General features: G+C 57.9%; 1 protein-coding gene across 1 annotated transcript in view; it reads right to left on the reverse strand.

Annotated features, from left to right (window-relative positions):
- Nucleotides 1–19,860, reverse strand: part of LOC121274756 (1-phosphatidylinositol 4,5-bisphosphate phosphodiesterase beta-1-like) — a 66,091-nt gene that overhangs the window by 26,787 nt on the left and 19,444 nt on the right. Inside the window, exons 8-19 of the mRNA XM_041182099.1 lie at nucleotides 19,447–19,550; nucleotides 17,184–17,257; nucleotides 16,471–16,567; nucleotides 15,231–15,315; nucleotides 14,598–14,722; nucleotides 13,505–13,659; nucleotides 12,546–12,704; nucleotides 11,933–12,032; nucleotides 9,180–9,284; nucleotides 6,671–6,762; nucleotides 3,885–4,014; nucleotides 1,082–1,126 (exon numbers count right to left, since the gene is read on the reverse strand). Coding sequence (XP_041038033.1) covers nucleotides 1,082–1,126; nucleotides 3,885–4,014; nucleotides 6,671–6,762; nucleotides 9,180–9,284; nucleotides 11,933–12,032; nucleotides 12,546–12,704; nucleotides 13,505–13,659; nucleotides 14,598–14,722; nucleotides 15,231–15,315; nucleotides 16,471–16,567; nucleotides 17,184–17,257; nucleotides 19,447–19,550 — 1,271 coding nt within the window. The remainder of the gene's footprint in view (nucleotides 1–1,081; nucleotides 1,127–3,884; nucleotides 4,015–6,670; nucleotides 6,763–9,179; nucleotides 9,285–11,932; nucleotides 12,033–12,545; nucleotides 12,705–13,504; nucleotides 13,660–14,597; nucleotides 14,723–15,230; nucleotides 15,316–16,470; nucleotides 16,568–17,183; nucleotides 17,258–19,446; nucleotides 19,551–19,860) is intronic.

Below are 19,860 nucleotides of genomic sequence, written 5' to 3' on the forward strand. Positions count from 1 at the left end.
CACAAACACACACACACCTCCCTCTCTCCAGATACCACCCCGCTCCCCTCAGCACCTCATCACTGGTCTCGGCGCTGTACAGCTTTCTCGAGTGCAGGAGGGTGAGGAGAATGGATCAAGGGATGAGAAACTTCAGCTAGGAGGACAGATTGGAGAAGTTGGGTCTGTTTTCCCTGGCGAGGAGAAGACTGAGAGGAGACTCGGTAGAAGCCTCCAAAGTCACGAGGGGCCTGGACAGAGTCGATGGGGAGAAGCTGCTCCCGCTCAGAAACAAATCGAGAACCAAAGGGCACCGATTTAACCTGACTTGTAAGAGAAGCCAACGCGAGGTGAGAAAAATCTTTTTCACACACACACGGGCGAGTGGCTAAGGTCTGGGGGTGTGAGGCCTGGAAGTGTGGGTGGAGGCGGGTTCAATCGAGGCATTCGAGAGGGCGCTGGATGATGGTTTGAATAGAAACAAGGTGCAGGGGTACAGGGGCAATGGAGCTGGGTCACAATGCTCGCTTGGAGAGCCGGGTGCAGGCAGGATGGGCTGAATGGCCTCCTTCGGTGCCTTCTGGGCTCAACATCCAGTTGGACAACGTTAGACTGGAGTCTGGGCCCCACCAGTTCTTTTTTTTTCTCTCGTTTCCTGTCCTCCTGCCTTCGCTTTGTATTTCAACGGGTGTCACTTGACCAGTCAGACCCCATCTGTGAACCCCTTTCGCTTCCTTGTCCGAAAGTCCCCCTGCCGATCGCAGACTGACAATCTTGCTCTGAACCCTATTCCATCTCTCCACCCCCCCATCCTCCACCCTCAGTCCGGTCCACGCCAGGGCTGGACTGGTCAGTGACAGAGACTGGTCTGTTCCCCTCTCCACACGGTCATTTATTCCAGCGTTTGCTGTTCTCATCTCGGGTCTCCAGCCGCGTCTTAAGAAGACGGCTGTTGGTCCCATCGGATCTGCGCTTCCCCCCCCGAGCCTGGTCCCCCAACTCCCCTGCCTTACCCCCGTGGCCTTGTCCCACCCCCCCACCCTCGTTCCCAGCCCTCTCGTAACCATAGCAACATCGTCCACGCTCCAGCCCCGGCTCTTACCTGATAAAATACGAGGGATTAAATCATCCAGAGCGCGGGAGTTTCCTGTAAAGGGGGAAAAGAAAAACACATCGAAGGCTGCACCAGTCAGTGCTGACGCCCCACAACCCGGAGCAAGAGGGCAAAATCCAGAAACAGGCCTCGTCCCAGGCCCCCAACACAAGGCCCACATCACATCGAGTGTTACAACACAGAATCAGGCCATTCAGCCCATCTGCTGGTGTTCCTGCCCCACACGAGCCTCCTCCCACCCCCCCTCTCCATCTCCCCCCCATCCCCATATCCTTCTACTCCTTTCTCCCTCATGTGTTTATCCAGCTTCCCCCTTAAACGTATCGATACTATTCCCCTCGACCACTCCCTGTGGGAGTGAGTCCCACATTCTCCCCACTCTCTGGGTGAAGGAGTTTCTCCTGAATTCCCCATCGGATTTATTAGTGACTGTCTTATATCGGTGGGCCCCTAGTTCTGGTCTCTCCCCACCACACAAGGGGAAAAATCTTCTCTACATCGACCCTATCGAAACCCCCTCCGTCATTTTAAAGAGCTCGATCAGGTCACTCCCCCGGCCTTCTCTTTTCAACATAGGAAAAGGCGCACAACTCTGTTCCTGTCTTCCTCATGCACCCCCTCTCGACGCCCAGAGGTATTGAGGGAAGACGACAAGAGCATCTTGGGAAGGAGGGGAAATGGAAAGAGGGAAGAACTCAGGAAAATTACAATCACCAGGGAAGTGATACTGAGTAAATAGTTGGGAGCTGCGGGCTGACAAATCCCCAGGTCCTGATGGACTTCATCCTAGGGTCTTGAAAGAAGTGTCTAGTGAGATAGTTGATGCATTGGTTTTAATTTTCCAAAGTTCCTGGATTCAGGGAAGACTCCATTAGGTTGGAAAATAGCAAATGTGACTCCTTTATTCAAAAAGGGAGGGAGACAGAAAGCAGGAAACTACAGGCCCGTTAGCCTAACATCTGTCACAGGGAAAATGTTAGAAGCTGTTATTAAAGATGTTATAGCAGGGCACTTAGAAAAATTCAAGGCAATCAGGCAGAGTCGACACGGTTTTGTGAAAGGGAAATCATGTTTAACCAAATTATTGGAGTCCTTTGAAGGAGTCACACGTGCTGTGGATAAAGGGGAACTGGTGGATGTGCTGTACTGAGATTTCCAGAAGGCATTTGATAAAGTCCCACATGAAAGGTTATTGTGGAAAATAAAAGCTCATGGTGTAGGGGGTAACATACATGGGGTAACATGGATAGGAGATCGGCTGGCTAACGGGAAGCAGAGAGTGGGCATAAATGGGTCTCTTTCTGGTTGACAGGACGTGACGAGTGGTATGTCACAGGGAGCAGTGCTGGGGCCTCAAGTTTTGCAATTTATATAAATGATTTGGATGAAGGGACCAAAGGTACGATTGTTAAATTTGCTGATGGTACAAAGATAGGTAGGAAAATAAATTGTGAAGAGGATATAAGGAGGCTGCAAAGTGACATAGAAAAGTTAAGCGAGTGGGCAAATATCTGGCAAATGGATTACAATGTAGGAAAATGTGACATTGTCCATTTTGGCAGGAAGGATAAAAAAGAAGCATATTATCTAAATGGTGAGAGATTGAGGAGCTCTGCGATTCAGAGGGATCTGGGTGTCCTAGTGCATGAATCACAAAAGGTTAGTATACAGGTACAGCAGGTAATTAGGAAAGTTAATAGAATGTTATCGTCTATTGCGAGGGGGAATTGAATACAAAAGTAGGGAGGTTACACTTCAGTTGTACAGGACACTGGTGAGACCACATCAGGAGTATTGAGTACAGTATTGGTCTCCTTATTTAAGGAAGGATGTCTCTGCATTAGAAGCAGTTCAGAGAAGGTTTACCAGACTAATGCCAGGAATGGGTGGGCTGTCTCATGAGGAAAGGTTGGACAGACTAGGCTTGTATCCACTGGAGTTTAGAAGATTAAGAGGAGAGTTGATTGAAACATATAAGATCCTGAGGGGTCCTGACAGGGTGGATGTGGAGAGGGTGTTTCCTCTTGTGGGAGAATCTAGAACAGGGGTTACTGTTTAGAAATAAGGGGTCGCTCAGTTAAAACAGAGAGGAGGAGAATTTTTTTTCTCTGAGAGTCGTGAGTCTCTGGAACTCTCTCCCTCAGAAGGTGGAAGCAGAGTCTTTGAATATTTTTAAGGCAGAGCTGGATCGATTCTTGATTAACAAGGGGGTGAAAGGTTATCGGGGGTAGGTGGGAACGTGGGGTGGAGGTTACACTCAGGTCAGCCATGATCATATAGAATGGAGGAGCAGGCTCGAGGGGCTGAATGGCCTCCTCCTGCTCCTAATTCACATGTTCGTATGAGATCTGCCAGGAACTGCGACCCTGACCACTGTCCAGTCAAACACAGGAAGAGGAGGAGGATATTCAATCCATCGTTCAATTAGATTGTCCATCTAAACTCCATCTACACCCCTCGGTTCCATAACCCTTCATCCTCTCACTCAACAAAAATCCATCAATCTCAGTTTTGACATTTCCAACTGACCCCCAGCCTCGACAGCTTTTTGGTGGGGGAGAGAGTTCTGGATTCCCACCCCTCTCAGTGTGAAGAGGTGCTTCCTGACACCACCCTGAACAGCCGGGGTCTAATCTGATGGTTCTGCTCCCTTGTTCTGGACTCTGCCCTCCCCCCCCAACCCAACAGAGGAAACAGGGTCGATAGTTTCTGAAAAATTATCGAATCCTTTAATCATCTTAACCCCCCTTTAGCAGGGCCCAGGAGAGAACACGGGGGCACCGATGGTTACCTGCATTGGATTCACCGATGGAGGGGGTCAGGGAGGGTCTGGGTGCCAATGGGGTGGTGGAGCAGTTGTCCGACTTCTTCCTGGTGTCTTCCGAAGGCTTAGGAGATTCCGGACGCACCAAACGTAGAGCCTGGGGAAGGAGGAGACAGATAGTGTGAGGGAGTGGTGGAAAGCGGGAGGAGGACAGAGGCCAAGGTGGGGGGGGGAGGAGAGCGGGCGAGGGGGGGTGGGGCAGGTGGAGAGTGGGCGAGGGGGGGGGGCAGGTGGAGAGCGGGCGAGGTGGGGGAGGAGGAGAGCGGGCGAGGGGGGGAGGAGGAGAGCGGGCGAGGGGGGGGAGGAGGAGAGCAGGCGAGGGGAGGAGGAGGAGAGCGGGTGAGGTGGAGGAGGAGAGCGGGTGAGGGGGGGGGCGAGGAGGAGAGCGGACGAGGGGGGGAGGAGGAGAGCGGACGAGGGGGGGAGGAGGAGAGCGGGCGAGGGGGGGGAGGAGAGTGGGTGAAGGGGGGGAGGAGGAGAGCGGACGAGGGGGAGGAGGAGAGCGGGGCGAGGGGGGGAGGAGAGCGGGTGAGGGGGGAGGAGAGCGGGTGAGGGGGGGGGCGAGGAGGAGAGCGGACGAGGGGGGGAGGAGGAGAGCGGGCGAGGGGGGGAGGAGGAGAGCGGGCGAGGGGGGAGGAGGAGAGTGGACGGGGCGGGGAGGAGGAGAGCGGGCGAGGGGGGGAGGAGGAGAGCTGACGAGGGGGGGAGGAGGAGAGCGGGTGAGGGGGGGAGGAGGAGAGCGGGTGAGGGGGGGAGGAGGAGAGCGGGTGAGGTGGGGGAGGAGAGCGGGTGAGGGGGGCGAGGAGGAGAGCGGACGAGGGGGGAGGAGGAGAGTGGACGGGGCGGGGAGGAGGAGAGCGGGCGAGGGGGGAGGAGGAGAGTGGACGGGGCGGGGAGGAGGAGAGCGGGCGAGGGGGGAGGAGAGCGGGTGAGGGGGGCGAGGAGGAGAGCGGACGAGGGGGGGAGGAGGAGAGCGGACGAGGGGGGGAGGAGAGTGGGTGAAGGGGGGGGGAGGAGGAGAGCGGACGAGGGGGGGAGGTGGAGAGCGGGTGAAGGGGGGGGAGGAGAGCGGACGGTGGGGGGAGGAGGAGAGCGGACGGTGGGGGGAGGAGGAGAGCGGACGGTGGGGGGAGGAGGAGAGTTGCCGAGGGGGGGGAGGAGGAGAGCTGACGAGGGGGGGAGGAGGAGAGCTGACGAGGGGGGGAGGAGGAGAGCTGACGAGGGGGGGAGGAGGAGAGCAGGTGAGGGGGGGAGGAGGAGAGCGGACGGTGGGGGGAGGAGGAGAGTTGCCGAGGGGGGAGGAGGAGAGCGGGCGAGGGGGGGAGGAGGAGAGCTGACGGTGGGGGGAGGAGGAGAGTTGCCGAGGGGGGGAGGAGGAGAGCGGGTGAGGGGGGGAGGAGGAGAGCGGGTGAGGGGGGGGAGGAGGAGAGCGGGTGAGGGGGGGGAGGAGGAGAGTTGCCGAGGGGGGGAGGAGGAGAGCGGGTGAGGGGGGGGAGGAGGAGAGCTGACGAGGGGGGGAGGAGGAGAGCGGGTGAGGGGGGGGAGGAGGAGAGCTGACGAGGGGGGGAGGAGGAGAGCGGGTGAGGGGGGGGGAGGAGGAGAGCGGGTGAGGGGGGGGAGGAGGAGAGCTGACGAGGGGGGGAGGAGGAGAGCTGACGAGGGGGGGAGGAGGAGAGCGGACGAGGGGGGGAGGTGGAGAGCGGTGACGAGGGGGGGGAGGAGAGCGGACGGTGGGGGGAGGAGGAGAGCGGACGGTGGGGGGAGGAAGGAGAGCGGACGGTGGGGGGAGGAGGAGAGTTGCGAGGGGGGGAGGAGGAGAGCTGACGAGGGGGGGAGGAGGAGAGCTGACGAGGGGGGGAGGAGGAGAGCTGACGAGGGGGGGGGAGGAGGAGAGCGGTGAGGGGGGAGGAGGAGAGCGGACGGTGGGGGGAGGAGGAGAGTTGCCGAGGGGGGAGGAGGAGAGCGGGCGAGGGGGGGAGGAGGAGAGCTGCCGAGGGGGGAGGAGGAGAGCGGGTGAGGGGGGGAGGAGGAGGAGAGGGGGTGAGGGGGGGGAGGAGGAGAGCGGGTGAGGGGGGGGAGGAGGAGAGTTGCCGAGGGGGGGAGGAGGAGAGCGGGTGAGGGGGGGGAGGAGGAGAGCTGACGAGGGGGGGAGGAGGAGAGCGGGTGAGGGGGGGGAGGAGGAGAGCTGACGAGGGGGGGAGGAGGAGAGCGGGTGAGGGGGGGGAGGAGGAGAGCGGGTGAGGGGGGGGAGGAGGAGAGCTGACGAGGGGGGGAGGAGGAGAGCTGACGAGGGGGGGAGGAGGAGAGCTGACGAGGGGGGGAGGAGGAGAGCGGACGGTGGGGGGAGGAGGAGAGCTGACGAGGGGGGGAGGAGGAGAGCGGACGGTGGGGGGAGGAGGAGAGCTGACGAGGGGGGGAGGAGGAGAGCGGACGGTGGGGGGAGGAGGAGAGCTGACGAGGGGGGGAGGAGGAGAGCGGACGGTGGGGGGAGGAGGAGAGCGGACGGTGGGGGGAGGAGGAGAGCGGGCGAGGGGGGGAGGAGGAGAGCTGACGAGGGGGGGAGGAGGAGAGCTGACGAGGGGGGGAGGAGGAGAGCTGACGAGGGGGGGAGGAGGAGAGCGGACGGTGGGGGGAGGAGGAGAGCTGACGAGGGGGGGAGGAGGAGAGCGGGTGAGTACAGGCAGGAGAGAGAGAGAGAGAGCGAAGGGGGGGATGGGGCTGGGGTGAACCAGTTGCCATTTAAGCAGACAGACCTCATCGTCCCCTGTCAGAGAGACCAGCTGCTTCGATCGCTGCTCCATGAGACACACATGTTTGATGGGATTATACAGAGCTTCAATATAGTCTGAGAGAGAAAAGACATCAGTTACTCAACAGCACGGGGTTAGACACAGAGTAAACCCTCTACACTGTCCCCATCAAACACTCCCAGGACAGGTACAGCACGGGGTTAGATACAGAGTAAAGCTCACTCTACACTGTCCCCATCAAACACTCCCAGGACAGGTACAGCACGGGATTAGATACAGAGTAAAGCTCTCTCTACACTGTCCCCATCAAACACTCCCAGGACAGGTACAGCACGGGGTTAGATACAGAGTAAAGCTCCCTCTACACCGTCCCCATCAAACACTCCCAGGACAGGTACAGCACGGGGTTAGATACAGAGTAAATCTCCCTCTACACTGTCCCCATCAAACACTCCCAGGACAGGTACAGCACGGGGTTAGATACAGAGTAAAGCTTCCCTCTACACTGTCCCCATCAAACACTCCCAGGACAGGTACAGCACGGGGTTAGATACAGAGTAAAGATCCCTCTACACCGTCCCCATCAAACACTCCCAGGACAGGTACAGCACGGGGTTAGATACAGAGTAAATCTCTCTCTACACTGTCCCCATCAAACACTCCCAGGGCAGGTACAGCACGGGGTTAGATACAGAGTAAAGATCCCTCTACACCGTCCCCATCAAACACTCCCAGGACAGGTACAGCACGGGGTTAGATACAGAGTAAATCTCTCTCTACACTGTCCCCATCAAACACTCCCAGGGCAGGTACAGCACGGGGTTAGATACAGAGTAAAGATCCCTCTACACCGTCCCCATCAAACACTCCCAGGACAGGTACAGCACGGGGTTAGATACAGAGTAAAGCTACCTCTACACCGTCCCCATCAAACACTCCCAGGACAGGTACAGCACGGGGTTAGAAACAGAGTAAAGCTCTCTCTACACTGTCCCCATCAAACACTCCCAGGACAGGTACAGCACAGGGTTAGATACAGAGTAAAGCTCCCTCTACACCGTCCCCATCAAACACTCCCAGGACAGGTACAGCACGGGGTTAGATACAGAGTAAACCCCTCTACACTGTCCCCATCAAACACTCCCAGGACAGGTACTGCATGGTGTTCGACACAGAGTAAAGCTCCCTCTACACTGTCCCCATCAAACACTCCCAGGACAGGTACAGCACGGGGTTAGATACAGAGTAAAGCTCCCTCTACACTGTCCCCATCAAACACTCCCAGGACAGGTACAGCACGGGGTTAGATACAGAGTAAATCTCCCTCTACACCTGTCCCCATCAAACACTCCCAGGACAGGTACAGCACGGGGTTAGATACAGAGTAAACTCCCTCTACACTGTCCCCATCAAACACTCCCAGGACAGGTACAGCACGGGGTTAGATACAGAGTAAATCTCCCTCTACACTGTCCCCATCAAAAACTCCCAGGACAGGTACAGCACGGGGTTAGATACAGAGTAAATCTCCCTCTACACTGTCCCCATCAAACACTCCCAGGACAGGTACAGCACGGGGTTAGATACAGAGTAAATCTCCCTCTACACTGTCCCCATCAAACACTCCCAGGACAGGTACAGCACGGGGTTAGATACAGAGTAAATCTCCCTCTACACTGTCCCCATCAAACACTCCCAGGACAGGTACAGCACGGGGTTAGATACAGAGTAAATCTCCCTCTACACTGTCCCCATCAAACACTCCCAGGACAGGGACAGCACAGGGTTAGATACAGAGTAAATCTCCCTCTACACTGTCCCCATCAAACACACCCAGGACAGGTACAGCACGGGGTTAGATACAGAGTAAAGCTCCCTCTACACTGTCCCCATCAAACACTCCCAGGACAGGTACAGCACGGGGTTAGATACAGAGTAAAGCTCTCTCTACACCGTCTCCATCAAACACTCCCAGGACAGGTACAGCACGGGGTTAGATACAGAGTAAAGCTCCCTCTACACTGTCCCCATCAAACACTCCCAGGACAGGTACAGCACGGGGTTAGATACAGAGTAAAGCTCTCTCTACACTGTCCCCATCAAACACTCCCAGGACAGGGACAGCCCGGGGTTAGATACAGAGTAAAGCTTCCTCTACACCGTCCCCATCAAACACTCCCAGGACAGGTACAGCACGGGGTTAGATACAGAGTAAAGCTCTCTCTACACCGTCTCCATCAAACACTCCCAGGACAGGTACAGCACGGGGTTAGATACAGAGTAAAGCTCCCTCTACACTGTCCCCATCAAACACTCCCAGGACAGGTACAGCACGGGGTTAGATACACAGTAAAGCTCTCTCTACACTGTCCCCATCAAACACTCCCAGGACAGATACAGCACGGGGTTAGATACAGAGTAAAGCTCCCTCTACACTCTCCCAGGGACATTTATTGTTTGATGGAACCCTCTCCCCAGCTCTATCGCGGTGAGCAGAGAGTTCAGTACTGACCTGCATGGGTATCAGGAACATAGTCCTTCACTTCCGTATGGACAAAGAGAGCAGGCAGCAGAAGGGGCTGATTCAGCTCATTCCTCAGGCAGATATAGTGGTAACCTGGGAGAGACATAAAGCAGGCAGGTCAGGCTGGGTGAGTGACATACACAGAGAGAGAGAGAATGGGAGAGCCAGGTGAGAGATAAAGACAAACATGTCACTGACCGCATGAACCAATCATTTCATTCCTCAGGGCAACTCCAGAGTAATTCATACAGCTGTGTATTCCACTCCCTCCTCAGACTCTCAACCCTACTCCAGTATCAGTGCTGAGGGAGCGCCGCACTGTCGGAGGGTCAGTGCTGAGGGAGCGTCGCACTGTCGGAGGGTCAGTATTGAGGGAGCGCCACACTGTCGGAGGGGCAGTGCTGAGGGAGTGCCGCACTGTCAGAGGGTCAGCGCTGAAGGAGCGCCGCATTGTCGGAGGGTCAGTACTGAGGGAGTGCCGCACTGTTGGAGGGTCAATGCTGAGGGAGCGCCGCACTGTCGGAGGGTCAGCACCGCACTGTCGGAGGGTCAGTGCTGAGGGAGTGCCGCACTGTCAGAGGGTCAGCGCTGAAGGAGCGCCGCACTGTCGGAGGGTCAGTACTGAGGGAGTGCCACACTGTTGGAGGGTCAATGCTGAGGGAGTGCCGCACTGTCGGAGGGTCAGTGCTGAGGGAGTGCCGCACTGTCGGAGGGTCAGTGCTGAGGGAGCGCCGCACTGAGGTCAGTGAGGGAGTGCCGCACTGTCGGAGGGTCAGTGCTGAGGGAGTGCCTGCACTGTCGGAGGATCAGTGCTGAGGGAGTGCCGCACTGTCGGAGGGTCAGTGCTGAGGGAGCGCCGCACTGTCGGAGGGTCAGTGCTGAGGGAGTGCCGCACTGTCGGAGGGTCAGTGCTGAGGGAGTGCCGCACTGTCGGAGGGTCAGTGCTGAGGGAGTGCCGCACTGTCGGAGGGTCAGTGCTGAGGGAGAGCCGCACTGTCGGAGGGTCAGTGCTGAGGGAGTGCCGCACTGTCGGAGGGTCAGTGCTGAGGGAGAGCCGCACTGTCGGAGGGTCAGTGCTGAGCGAGAGCCGCACTGTCGGAGGGTCAGTGCGGAGGGAGCGCCGCACTGTCGGAGGGTCAGTACTGAGGGAGAGCCGCACTGTTGGAGATGCTGTCATTGAAACATGAGATTAATTTTTTTAAAGTTATTCTTTCATGTGATGTGGGCGTCTCTGGACAAGGCCAGCGTTTGTTACCCATCCGTAATTGCCCTTGGGCTGAGTGTCTCGCTCGGCCATTTCAGGGGGGCAGTAAAGACTCAACCACATGTGGCTGTGGGTCTGGAGTCACATGTAGGCCAGACCGGGTAAGGAGGGCAGATTTCCCTCCCTAAAGGGGACATTAGTGACCCAGATGGGTCTTTCCAACAATCGATGATAGTTTCATGGTCACCGTCACTGAGACTAGTTTTATTTTCCAGATTTATTCACTGAATTTAAATTCCACCGGCTGCCCTGGTGGGGTTTGAACCCTCATCCCCCAGAGCATTAACCTGGGCCTCTGGGTTACTGGCCCAGTGACATTTCCGTTACACCACAATGCCCTGCTCATGCCCTGTCTGCTCTCGCCGGTGCTGAAAAACATCTCCTACCTCAGCTTATCAGCTGCTGAAGCCCTCACCAACGCCTCCGCTACCTCCACACTCGACCATCCCAACCCTCTCCCGGAGACTCTCCCACGTTCCACCATCCGCAAACCTCAGCTCATCCTAAACTCTGCTGCCCCACCCCGTGTCCGAACTCACACCGAGTCCCCCTCACCCATCACCCCCTGTGCTCACACTGACCCACACTGACTCCCGGTCCAGACACACCTCGATTTTAAAATTCACATCCTCGTGTTCAAATCCCTCCTTACCCCCTCCCTATCTCTGTAACCTCCTCCAGCCCCTACACCCCTCCCTATCTCTGTAACTTCCTCCAGCCCCTACATCCCTCCCTATCTGTGTAACATCCTCCAGCCCCTACAACCCTCCCTATCTCTGTAACCTCCTCCAGCCCCTACAACCCTCCCTATATCTGTAAACTCCTCCAGCCCCTACACCCCTCCCTATCTCTGTAACCTCCTCCAGCCCCTACACCCCTCCCTATCTCTGTAACCTCCTCCAGCACCTACAACCCTCCCTATCTCTGTAAGGTACTCCAGCCCCTACACCCCTCCCTATCTCTGTAACCTCCTCCAGCCCCTACAACCCTCCCTATCTCTGTAACCTCCTCCAGCCCCTACAACCCTCCCTATCTCTGTAACCTCCTCCAGCCCCTACACCCCTCCCTATCTCTGTAACCTCCTCCAGCCCCTACAACCCTCCCTATCTCTGTAACCTCCTCCAGCCCCTACACCCCTCCCTATCTCTGTAACCTCCTCCAGTCCCTACAACCCTCCGAGAGCTCTGCACTCCTCCGATTCCGGCCTCTTGACCATCCCCCGATTCCCATCGCTCCACCATTGGCGGCCGTGCCTTCAGTTGCCCGGGGCCCTGAGCTCTGGGATTCCCTCCCTAAACCTCTCTGCCTCTCTCTCTCTCTCTCTCTCACTCCTGGGGACATTTCACTTTGTTGAAGGTGCTAGAAAAATGCAAGTTGTATTTCTACAGGTCACTGACATGGAAAATAGCTGGTGGAATTTGTTGATGTGGTTGACAGGGAGAACCTAAGATGGAAACAAGTCAGCAACAGCACATACCGGGTCGGATAGCAGACACGGGGAGAACCCGATGACCCACCAACTTGCCACCTTCCTCAAACACAGCAATTCGTAACAAGGCCAGAGTGGGCAGAACAACCTGAGAAATACAGGATAGTTAATGTTCAATCAGAAAGAGTACTGACCCTCCGACAGTGCGGCGCTCCCTCAGCGCTGACCCTCCGACAGTGCGGCGCTCCCTCAGCGCTGACCCTCCGACAGCGCGGCTCTCCCTCAGCGCTGACCCTCTGACATTGCGGCGCTCCCTCAGCACTGACCCTCCGACAGCACGGCTCTCCCTCAGCACTGACCCTCCGACAGTGCGGCGCTCCCTCAGCGCTGACCCTCCGACAGTGCGGCGCTCCCTCAGCGCTGACCCTCCGACAGCGTGGCGCTCACTCAGCACTGACCATCCGACAGCGCGGCGCTCCCTCAGCGCTGACCCTCCGACAGTGCGGCGCTCCCTCAGCACTGACCCTCCGACAGCGCGGCGCTCCCTCAGCACTGACCCTCCGACAGTGCGGCGCTCCCTCAGCACTGACCCTCCAACAGTGCGGCGCTCCCTCAGCGCTGACCCTCCGACAGTGTGCCACGCTCTCTGAGATGGGATTACCTTTCTGAATACGAACAGCTCATCGTCCCACACAGGGTTCAGTGAGTTCACCAGGGTCTTTGTGCGAAATTTCCTTTTTGTGTCGACTGGGAGGCCAAACATGTCGACCTCAACATACATCCCAACTTTCTTATCCGATAGGAACTGCCCTGAGATTATCTATCACAACAAGAGGAGTAAAATCAAACATAATACTTCCCACAGCCAGGCCAGTGGAGAAACTGTGGTGGATAGAGATATCATAGACGGGCTGAACAGCCTCCTCCTGTTCACCTGTAACAGGCTCGAGGGGCTGAAGGACCTCTTTCTGTTTTCATATAAGAGGCCTGAGGCAGGCCTGAATCGCCTCTTGTCCCTGTGTAACAGGCTCACAAAGGGCTGAATGGCCTCCTCCTGTCCCTGTGTAACAGGTTCGCGAAGGGCTGAATGGTCTCCTCCTGTTCCTGTGTAACAGGCTCGCGAAGGGCTGAATGGCCTCCTCCTGTCCCTGTGTAACAGGTTTGCAAAGGGCTGAATGGCCTCCTCCTGTCCTTGTGTAACAGGCTCGAGAGGGGCTGAACGGCCTCCTCCTGGTCCTGTGTAACAGGCTCGCGAAGGGCTGAATGGCCTCCTCCTGTCCCTGTGTAACAGGTTCGCAAAGGGCTGAATGGCCTCCTCCTGTCCTTGTGTAACAGGCTCGAGAGGGGCTGAACGGCCTCCTCCTGGTCCTGTGTAACAGGCTCGAGAGGGGCTGAATGGCCTCCTCCTGTCCCTGTGTAACAGGTTCGCAAAGGGCTGAATGGCCTCCTCCTGTCCCTGTGTAACAGGCTCGAGAGGGGCTGAATGGCCTCCTCCTGGTCCTGTGTAACAGGCTCGAGAGGGGCTGAATGGCCTCCTCCTGTCCCAGTGTAACAGGCTCGAGGGGCTGAATGGCCTCCTCCTGTTCCTGTGGTGGGGGTTTAGCACTATGGACTCCTCACCTTGATTGAGACAGTGTTAGCGACAATACCATCCACTATATTCTCCGTGAAGGGGTCGAAATGTTTGTCCATCCTCCTCATGAACTCGGGCTTCAAAATGTACCCACTCCGGCCATTGTACTCAAACATACCCATGTTCAGCTGCATGGCAAGATCTTAGAGGGAAGGGGGAAGGGAGGGAGAGTTAGCAACATCACCAATGGAGAATGGACCCTACACCCACTGACATCCTATGTCAAGAGCAGACAACAGGGAGTTCCAGCGCTGAGGGAGCGCCGCACTGTCGGAGGGTCAGCGCTGAGGGATCGCCGCACTGTCGGAGGGTCAGTGCTGAGGGAGCGCCGCACTGTCGGAGGGTCAGCGCTGAGGGAGCGCTGCACTGTCGGAGGGTCAGCGCTGAGGGAGCGCCGCACTGTCGGAGGGTCAGCGCTGAGGGAGCGCCGCACTGTCGGAGGGTCAGCGCTGAGGGAGCGCCGCACTGTCGGAGGCTCAGAAATGAGGGAGCGCCGCACTGTCGGAGGCTCAGAAATGAGGGAGTGCCGCACTGTCGGAGGGTCAGCGCTGAGGGAGCGCCGCACTGTCGGAGGGTCAGCGCTGAGGGAGCGCCGCACTGTCGGAGGGTCAGCGCTGAGGGAGCGCCGCACTGTCGGAGGGTCAGCGCTGAGGGAGCGCCGCACTGTCGGAGGGTCAGCGCTGAGGGAGCGCCGCACTGTCGGAGGTGCCGTCTTTCAGGATGAGACATTAAACCGAGGCCCCGTCTGCCCTCTCGGGTGGGGGTAAAAGATCCCACGGCCACTACTGGGAGAAGAGCAGGGGGGAGTTCTCCCCGGTGTCCTGGGGCCGATATTTATCCCTCACCCAACATCACGAAAAACAGATGATCTGGGTCATTATCACGTTGACGTTTGTGGGATCTTGCTGTGCGTCAATGGGCTGCTGAGTTTCCTACATCACAACAGTGAGCGCACTTCAATAAGAAAAAAAAAGTCCTTCATCGTGTGTGAAACACTCTGGGACGTCCCGAGGGGGGGTGAGAGGAGCTGGAGGGATGGTGGGGGGGTGGGGGTTGCGGGGAGGGGGTTGTGCCACTCACCGAGGGTCTGGAAGTTCAGAGCCACCATCTGGCAGCCCGTGTTCCAGAAGACTTGGGGCATGTAGTTGGAGGAGTCAACCCGCGTGCCCTTGGGGTAAATCCGACTGAGCTGCTTCTTGTTGTATCTGTGGGGCTGCTCGTCAGGGACAAACACTGAAGACCACGCGTAGGCCCGTGGGAGGGTGGGAGCCTCCAGAGATGGCTTGTCTGGTCATCCTGACCCCTTCCCCCCACCCCGACCACCCCCGAGCCTCCCCAGTCCAGCGGAGATGGCCGTAACCGGCAGACACGTCTCCGCGACCCTCGACCCTCGACCTCAAAGCACCCCCACCCCACCTCGCCCAGCAGCCCGGCGGCCTCCGCTCGCTCGACCCCGCCCCCCCCTTCTCCTCTTCCTGCTCCCCACCCCGCTTGGCCTCCTTCCCACCCCCCAACTTCCCTCCGTCTCTCTCTGTCCAGCTCCGGCCTCCACTTCCAAACGCTCCCACCCCCCAAGCCCCTTCCTCTGCCCACCCCCCCACCACCCCCCCCCCCCCTCCCTCAACAACCCCAAACTCCCACTCATGGCCGGCGACAAGACGACAAACCCCCCGCGGGTCCGGTGGGGTCAGCGACAGAATCCGATAAGGATACTCCACAAACTCGACTGGGGACTTGGTCAGCTGTTCTAGGCCCTTGGTTTCCACCATGGACGACATCTCAAAGTATTTGTTCCTCTCTGCGAGACAGGAAAGAGGAAGGAACGAGAAAACACAAAGAGAGTGAGGCCTAGTCAAACCGGCTTGGGCGAGGGAGGCCGAACCAGAGCAAAAAAATAAGCCCCCCTCCTCCTCCTCCTCCTCCTCCTCCTCCTCCTCCTCGGGGGCAGCACGTAGAGGGTAACACTCGAGTAGACGAGTGCGCAACAACAGGCCGAATGGCCTCCTTCTGCACTGTACAGATATTATGATACTGTGATATTTATCCAGCGCCTTTAACCCAGTGAAACCTCCCCCAGGCGCTTCACAGGAAGGTCAGTCAGACAGAATCTGACCCCGAGCCACATCCGGAGATATTTAGGGACAGGGGAGAAAAAGCTCGGTCACAGAGGTCGGTTTAAAGGAGCATCTTAAAGGAGGAGAGGGAGAGAGGGAGAGAGAGGGAGAGAGGGAGAGGGAGAGAGGGAGAGAGGGTTAGGGAGGGAATTCCAGAGCTCAGGGCCCCAGGCAGCTGAAGGCACGGCCGCCAATGGTGGAGCGATGGGAATCGGGGGATGGTCAAGAGGCCGGAATTGGAGGAGTGCAGAGATCTCGGAGGGTTGTAGGGGCTGGAGGAGGTTACAGAGATAGGGAGGGTTGTAGGGGCTGGAGGAGGTTACAGAGATAGGGAGGGTTGTAGCGACTGGAGGAGGTTACAGAGATAGGGAGGGTTGTAGGGACTGGAGGAGGTTACAGAGATAGGGAGGGGTGTAGGGGCTGGGGGAGGATACAGAGATAGGGAGGGTTGTAGGGGCTAGAGGAGGTTACAGAGATAGGGAGGGTGCTTAGTCACACGTCACACCCTCAAGCGCCAGTCCCCATACTGGAGGCAGGCAATTCAACTGCATGGGGCATCACAAGCCTATTACATGCTGAGCAGCTGTGAGAGGCTGTCAGGAAGCAGTGAGGAGTGTGGATGAGATTCCCTCTTTCCCTCCATCCCAGCCCCCAGCACACGGGCAGAGTCCAATTGTGAAGAATATCGCCACCTCCACCCCCCTCCCAGTGTCACAGTCCAAGCACCAAACCCTGAGGTTGGGGGGAGGAGGGAGGGAGTGGGGGGCGGTGCAGTCAGGACCACACTGGGGGGGCCACACTTGGCCAGCGTATCAGTACAGACTCAGCTGAGAACTTACTGAAAGCTACCTCGAAGGTTTTGAATTTCACGGGTTCCACGTAGTTCACCAGATTCGACATTTCCTCTGTGGCATTCACCTCACTCCCGGCGGTACCCTAGAGAGTGAACACAGAGGGTCAGAACACTCCCTCTCCACTGACCCTCCGACAGTGCGGCACTCCCTCAGCACTGACCCTCCGACAGTGCGGCTCTCCCTCAGCACTGACCCTCCGACAGTGCGGCGCTCCCTCAGCACTGACCCTCCGACAGTGCGGCACTCCCTCAGCACTGACCCTCCGACAGTGCGGCACTCCCTCAGCACTGACCCTCCGACAGTGCGGCTCTCCCTCAGCACTGACCCTCCAACAGTGCGGCGCTCCCTCAGCACTGACCCTCCGACAGTGCGGCTCTCCCTCAGTACTGACCCTCCGACAGCGCGGCGCTCCCTCAGTACTGACCCTCCGACAGTGCGGCACTCCCTCAGCGCTGACCCTCCGGCAGTGCGGCGTTCCCTCAGCACTGACCCTCTGACAGTGCGGCGCTCCCTCAGCGCTGACCCTCCGACAGTGCGGCGCTCCCTCAGCACTGACCCTCCGACAGCGTGGCGCTCCCTCAGCACTGACCCTCCGACAGTGCGGCGCTCCCTCAGCACTGACCCTCCGACAGCGTGGCGCTCTCTCAGCACTGACCCTCCGACAGTGCAGCGCTCCCTCAGTCTCTCCAGAATCTTACCTCATCTGTCGAACTGGACTGTTTTTTTAAATCCTGTTCCTCCTCCTCGTCAAAATCACTCTCTACATCCCGATCTGCGGATGAATATCAACGGTGATCAGACAACAGCTCGTAGTTAACAGCAGCAGCCTCTTTAACTCTGTTTTAACAGGACAGTACATCCAACAGGCCATTCAGCCCAGCTGCTGGTGTTCCTGCCCCACCCGAGCCTCCTCCCACCCCTCCCTCTCCACCTCCCCCCATCCCCATATCCTTCTATCCCTTTCTCCCTCATGTGTTTATCCAGCTTCCCCCTTAAATGTATCGATACTATTCACCTCGACCACTCCCTGTGGGAGCGAGTCCCACATTCTCCCCACTCTCTGGGTGAAGGAGTTTCTCTTGAATTCCCCATCGGATTTATTAGTGACTGTCTTATATCGATGGGCCCCCTAGTTCTGGTCTCTCCCCCCCGACCCAGGAGGGGAAACATCTTCTTTACGTCGACCCTATCGAAACCCCCTCCATCATTTTAAAGAGCTCGATCAGGTCACCCCCTCGGCCTTCTCTTTTCTAGAGGAAAGAGCCTCCCGGCCTGTTCAACCTTTCCCGATCCTTCCAACCTCTCAGTTTCTGGGATCGTCCTTGTCAATCTTTCTTACGCATTCGCCACTCCTCGGATCTAAATTCATTCCGAGGCGCCGGTCCTCCAGGTCCAGCTCCGCGCCGGAGCGGTGGACACAGGAACAGGTCTCCAGGTTACCGAGGGCTCAGTTCGGGAGGAGTGTGCTGGGACTAGGAAAGAGTGGTGGGGGAGAGGCAAGTAAACATCGGCTGTGGATCCCTGTCCCCGATCACTGCCCAGTGTCCCCCATGTTGGGGGAATCCCGGAGAGCTGGGGGGGGGGGGGGTGGGGGGGTTGGAGGGGCGGAAAGGGGGGAACTCAAGTTCAGCTGTGATGCTCCCCACAGTTGAGCAGCAGAGGTTTTTTTCCCCCCTGTGTAATGTGCGGAGCAGCTATCACAAGGGGGCCATTCCTCCCCTCTCAGAATATATACTACCCCCTCAGGGAGGCCATTCCTCCCCTCTCAGAATATATACTACCCCCTCAGGGAGGCCATTCCTCCCCTCTCAGAATATATACTACCCCCTCAGGGAGGCCATTCCTCCCCTCTCAGAATATATACTACCCCCTCAGGGAGGCCATTCCTCCCCTCTCAGAATATATACTACCCCCTCAGGGAGGCCATTCCTCCCCTCTCAGAATATATACTACCCCCTCAGGGAGGCCATTCCTCCCCTCTCAGAATATATACTACCCCCTCAGGGAGGCCATTCCTCCCCTCTCAGAATATATACTACCCCCTCAGGGAGGCCATTCCTCCCCTCTCAGAATATATACTACCCCCTCAGGGAGGCCATTCCTCCCCTCTCAGAATATATACTACCCCCTCAGGGAGGCCATTCCTCCCCTCTCAGAAATATACTACCCCCTCAGGGAGGCCATTCCTCCCCTCTCAGAATATATACTACCCCCTCAAGGAGGCCATTCCTCCCCTCTCAGAATATATACTACCCCCTCAGGGAGGCCATTCCTCCCCTCTCAGAATATATACTACCCCCTCAAGGAGGCCATTCCTCCCCTCTCAGAATATATACTACCCCCTCAGGGAGGCCATTCCTCCCCTCTCAGAATATATACTACCCCCCTCAGGGAGGCCATTCCTCCCCTCTCAGAATATATACTACCCCCTCAAGGAGGCCATTCCTCCCCTCTCAGGAATATATACTACCCCCTCAGGGAGGCCATTCCTCCCCTCTCAGAATATATACTACCCCCTCAGGGAGGCCATTCCTCCCCTCTCAGAATATATACTACCCCCCTCAGGGAGGCCATTCCTCCCCTCTCAGAATATATACTACCCCCCTCAGGGAGGCCATTCCTCCCCTCTCAGAATATATACTACCCCCTCAGGAGGCCATTCCTCCCCTCTCAGAATATATACTACCCCCTCAGGGAGGCCATTCCTCCCCTCTCAGAATATATACTACCCCCTCAGGGAGGCCATTCCTCCCCTCTCAGAATATATACTACCCCCTCAAGGAGGCCATTCCTCCCCTCTCAGACTATATACTCCCCCCTGCCCCCCATCACGACCCACAGGGAGCCCCTGTAGGGTAGGGAGTGCGTCCAGTTTGGACTGTCCTGGCCCTGCTCTCGCTCCCAGCCACTCTAACCCCCTCCCCTGCCCGCCAACAACACCCCTCCCGCCATGCTCCTTACCGATGGACTTCCTCGGGATCCTCATCATCTCATTCAGCTCCTTGGGCACCCGGTATTCTCCATTGGCCAGACTGTGCCCACCATCAGCCACCTCCGTCAGGGGGGACACTGCAGCGGGGGGGCGGGGGGGGGGGAAGAGATGGAGGGGGGGAGGGAGAGAGATGGAGGGAGGGAGGGAGAGAGATGGAGGGAGGGAGAGAGATGGAGGGAGGGAGGGAGACGGAGGGAGGGAGAGAGAAGGAGGGAGGGAGGGAGAGAGATGGAGGGAGGGAGGGAGACGGAGGGAGGGAGGGAGACGGAGGGAGGGAGAGAGATGGAGGGAGGGAGGGAGACGGAGAGAGGGAGGGAGACGGAGGGAGGGAGAGAGACGGAGGGAGGGAGAGAGAAGGAGGGAGGGAGAGAGATGGAGGGAGG

The sequence above is a fragment of the Carcharodon carcharias genome (genome assembly GCF_017639515.1).
Source record: "Carcharodon carcharias isolate sCarCar2 chromosome 37 unlocalized genomic scaffold, sCarCar2.pri SUPER_37_unloc_7, whole genome shotgun sequence".
Taxonomy (NCBI): Eukaryota; Metazoa; Chordata; class Chondrichthyes; order Lamniformes; family Lamnidae; genus Carcharodon; species Carcharodon carcharias.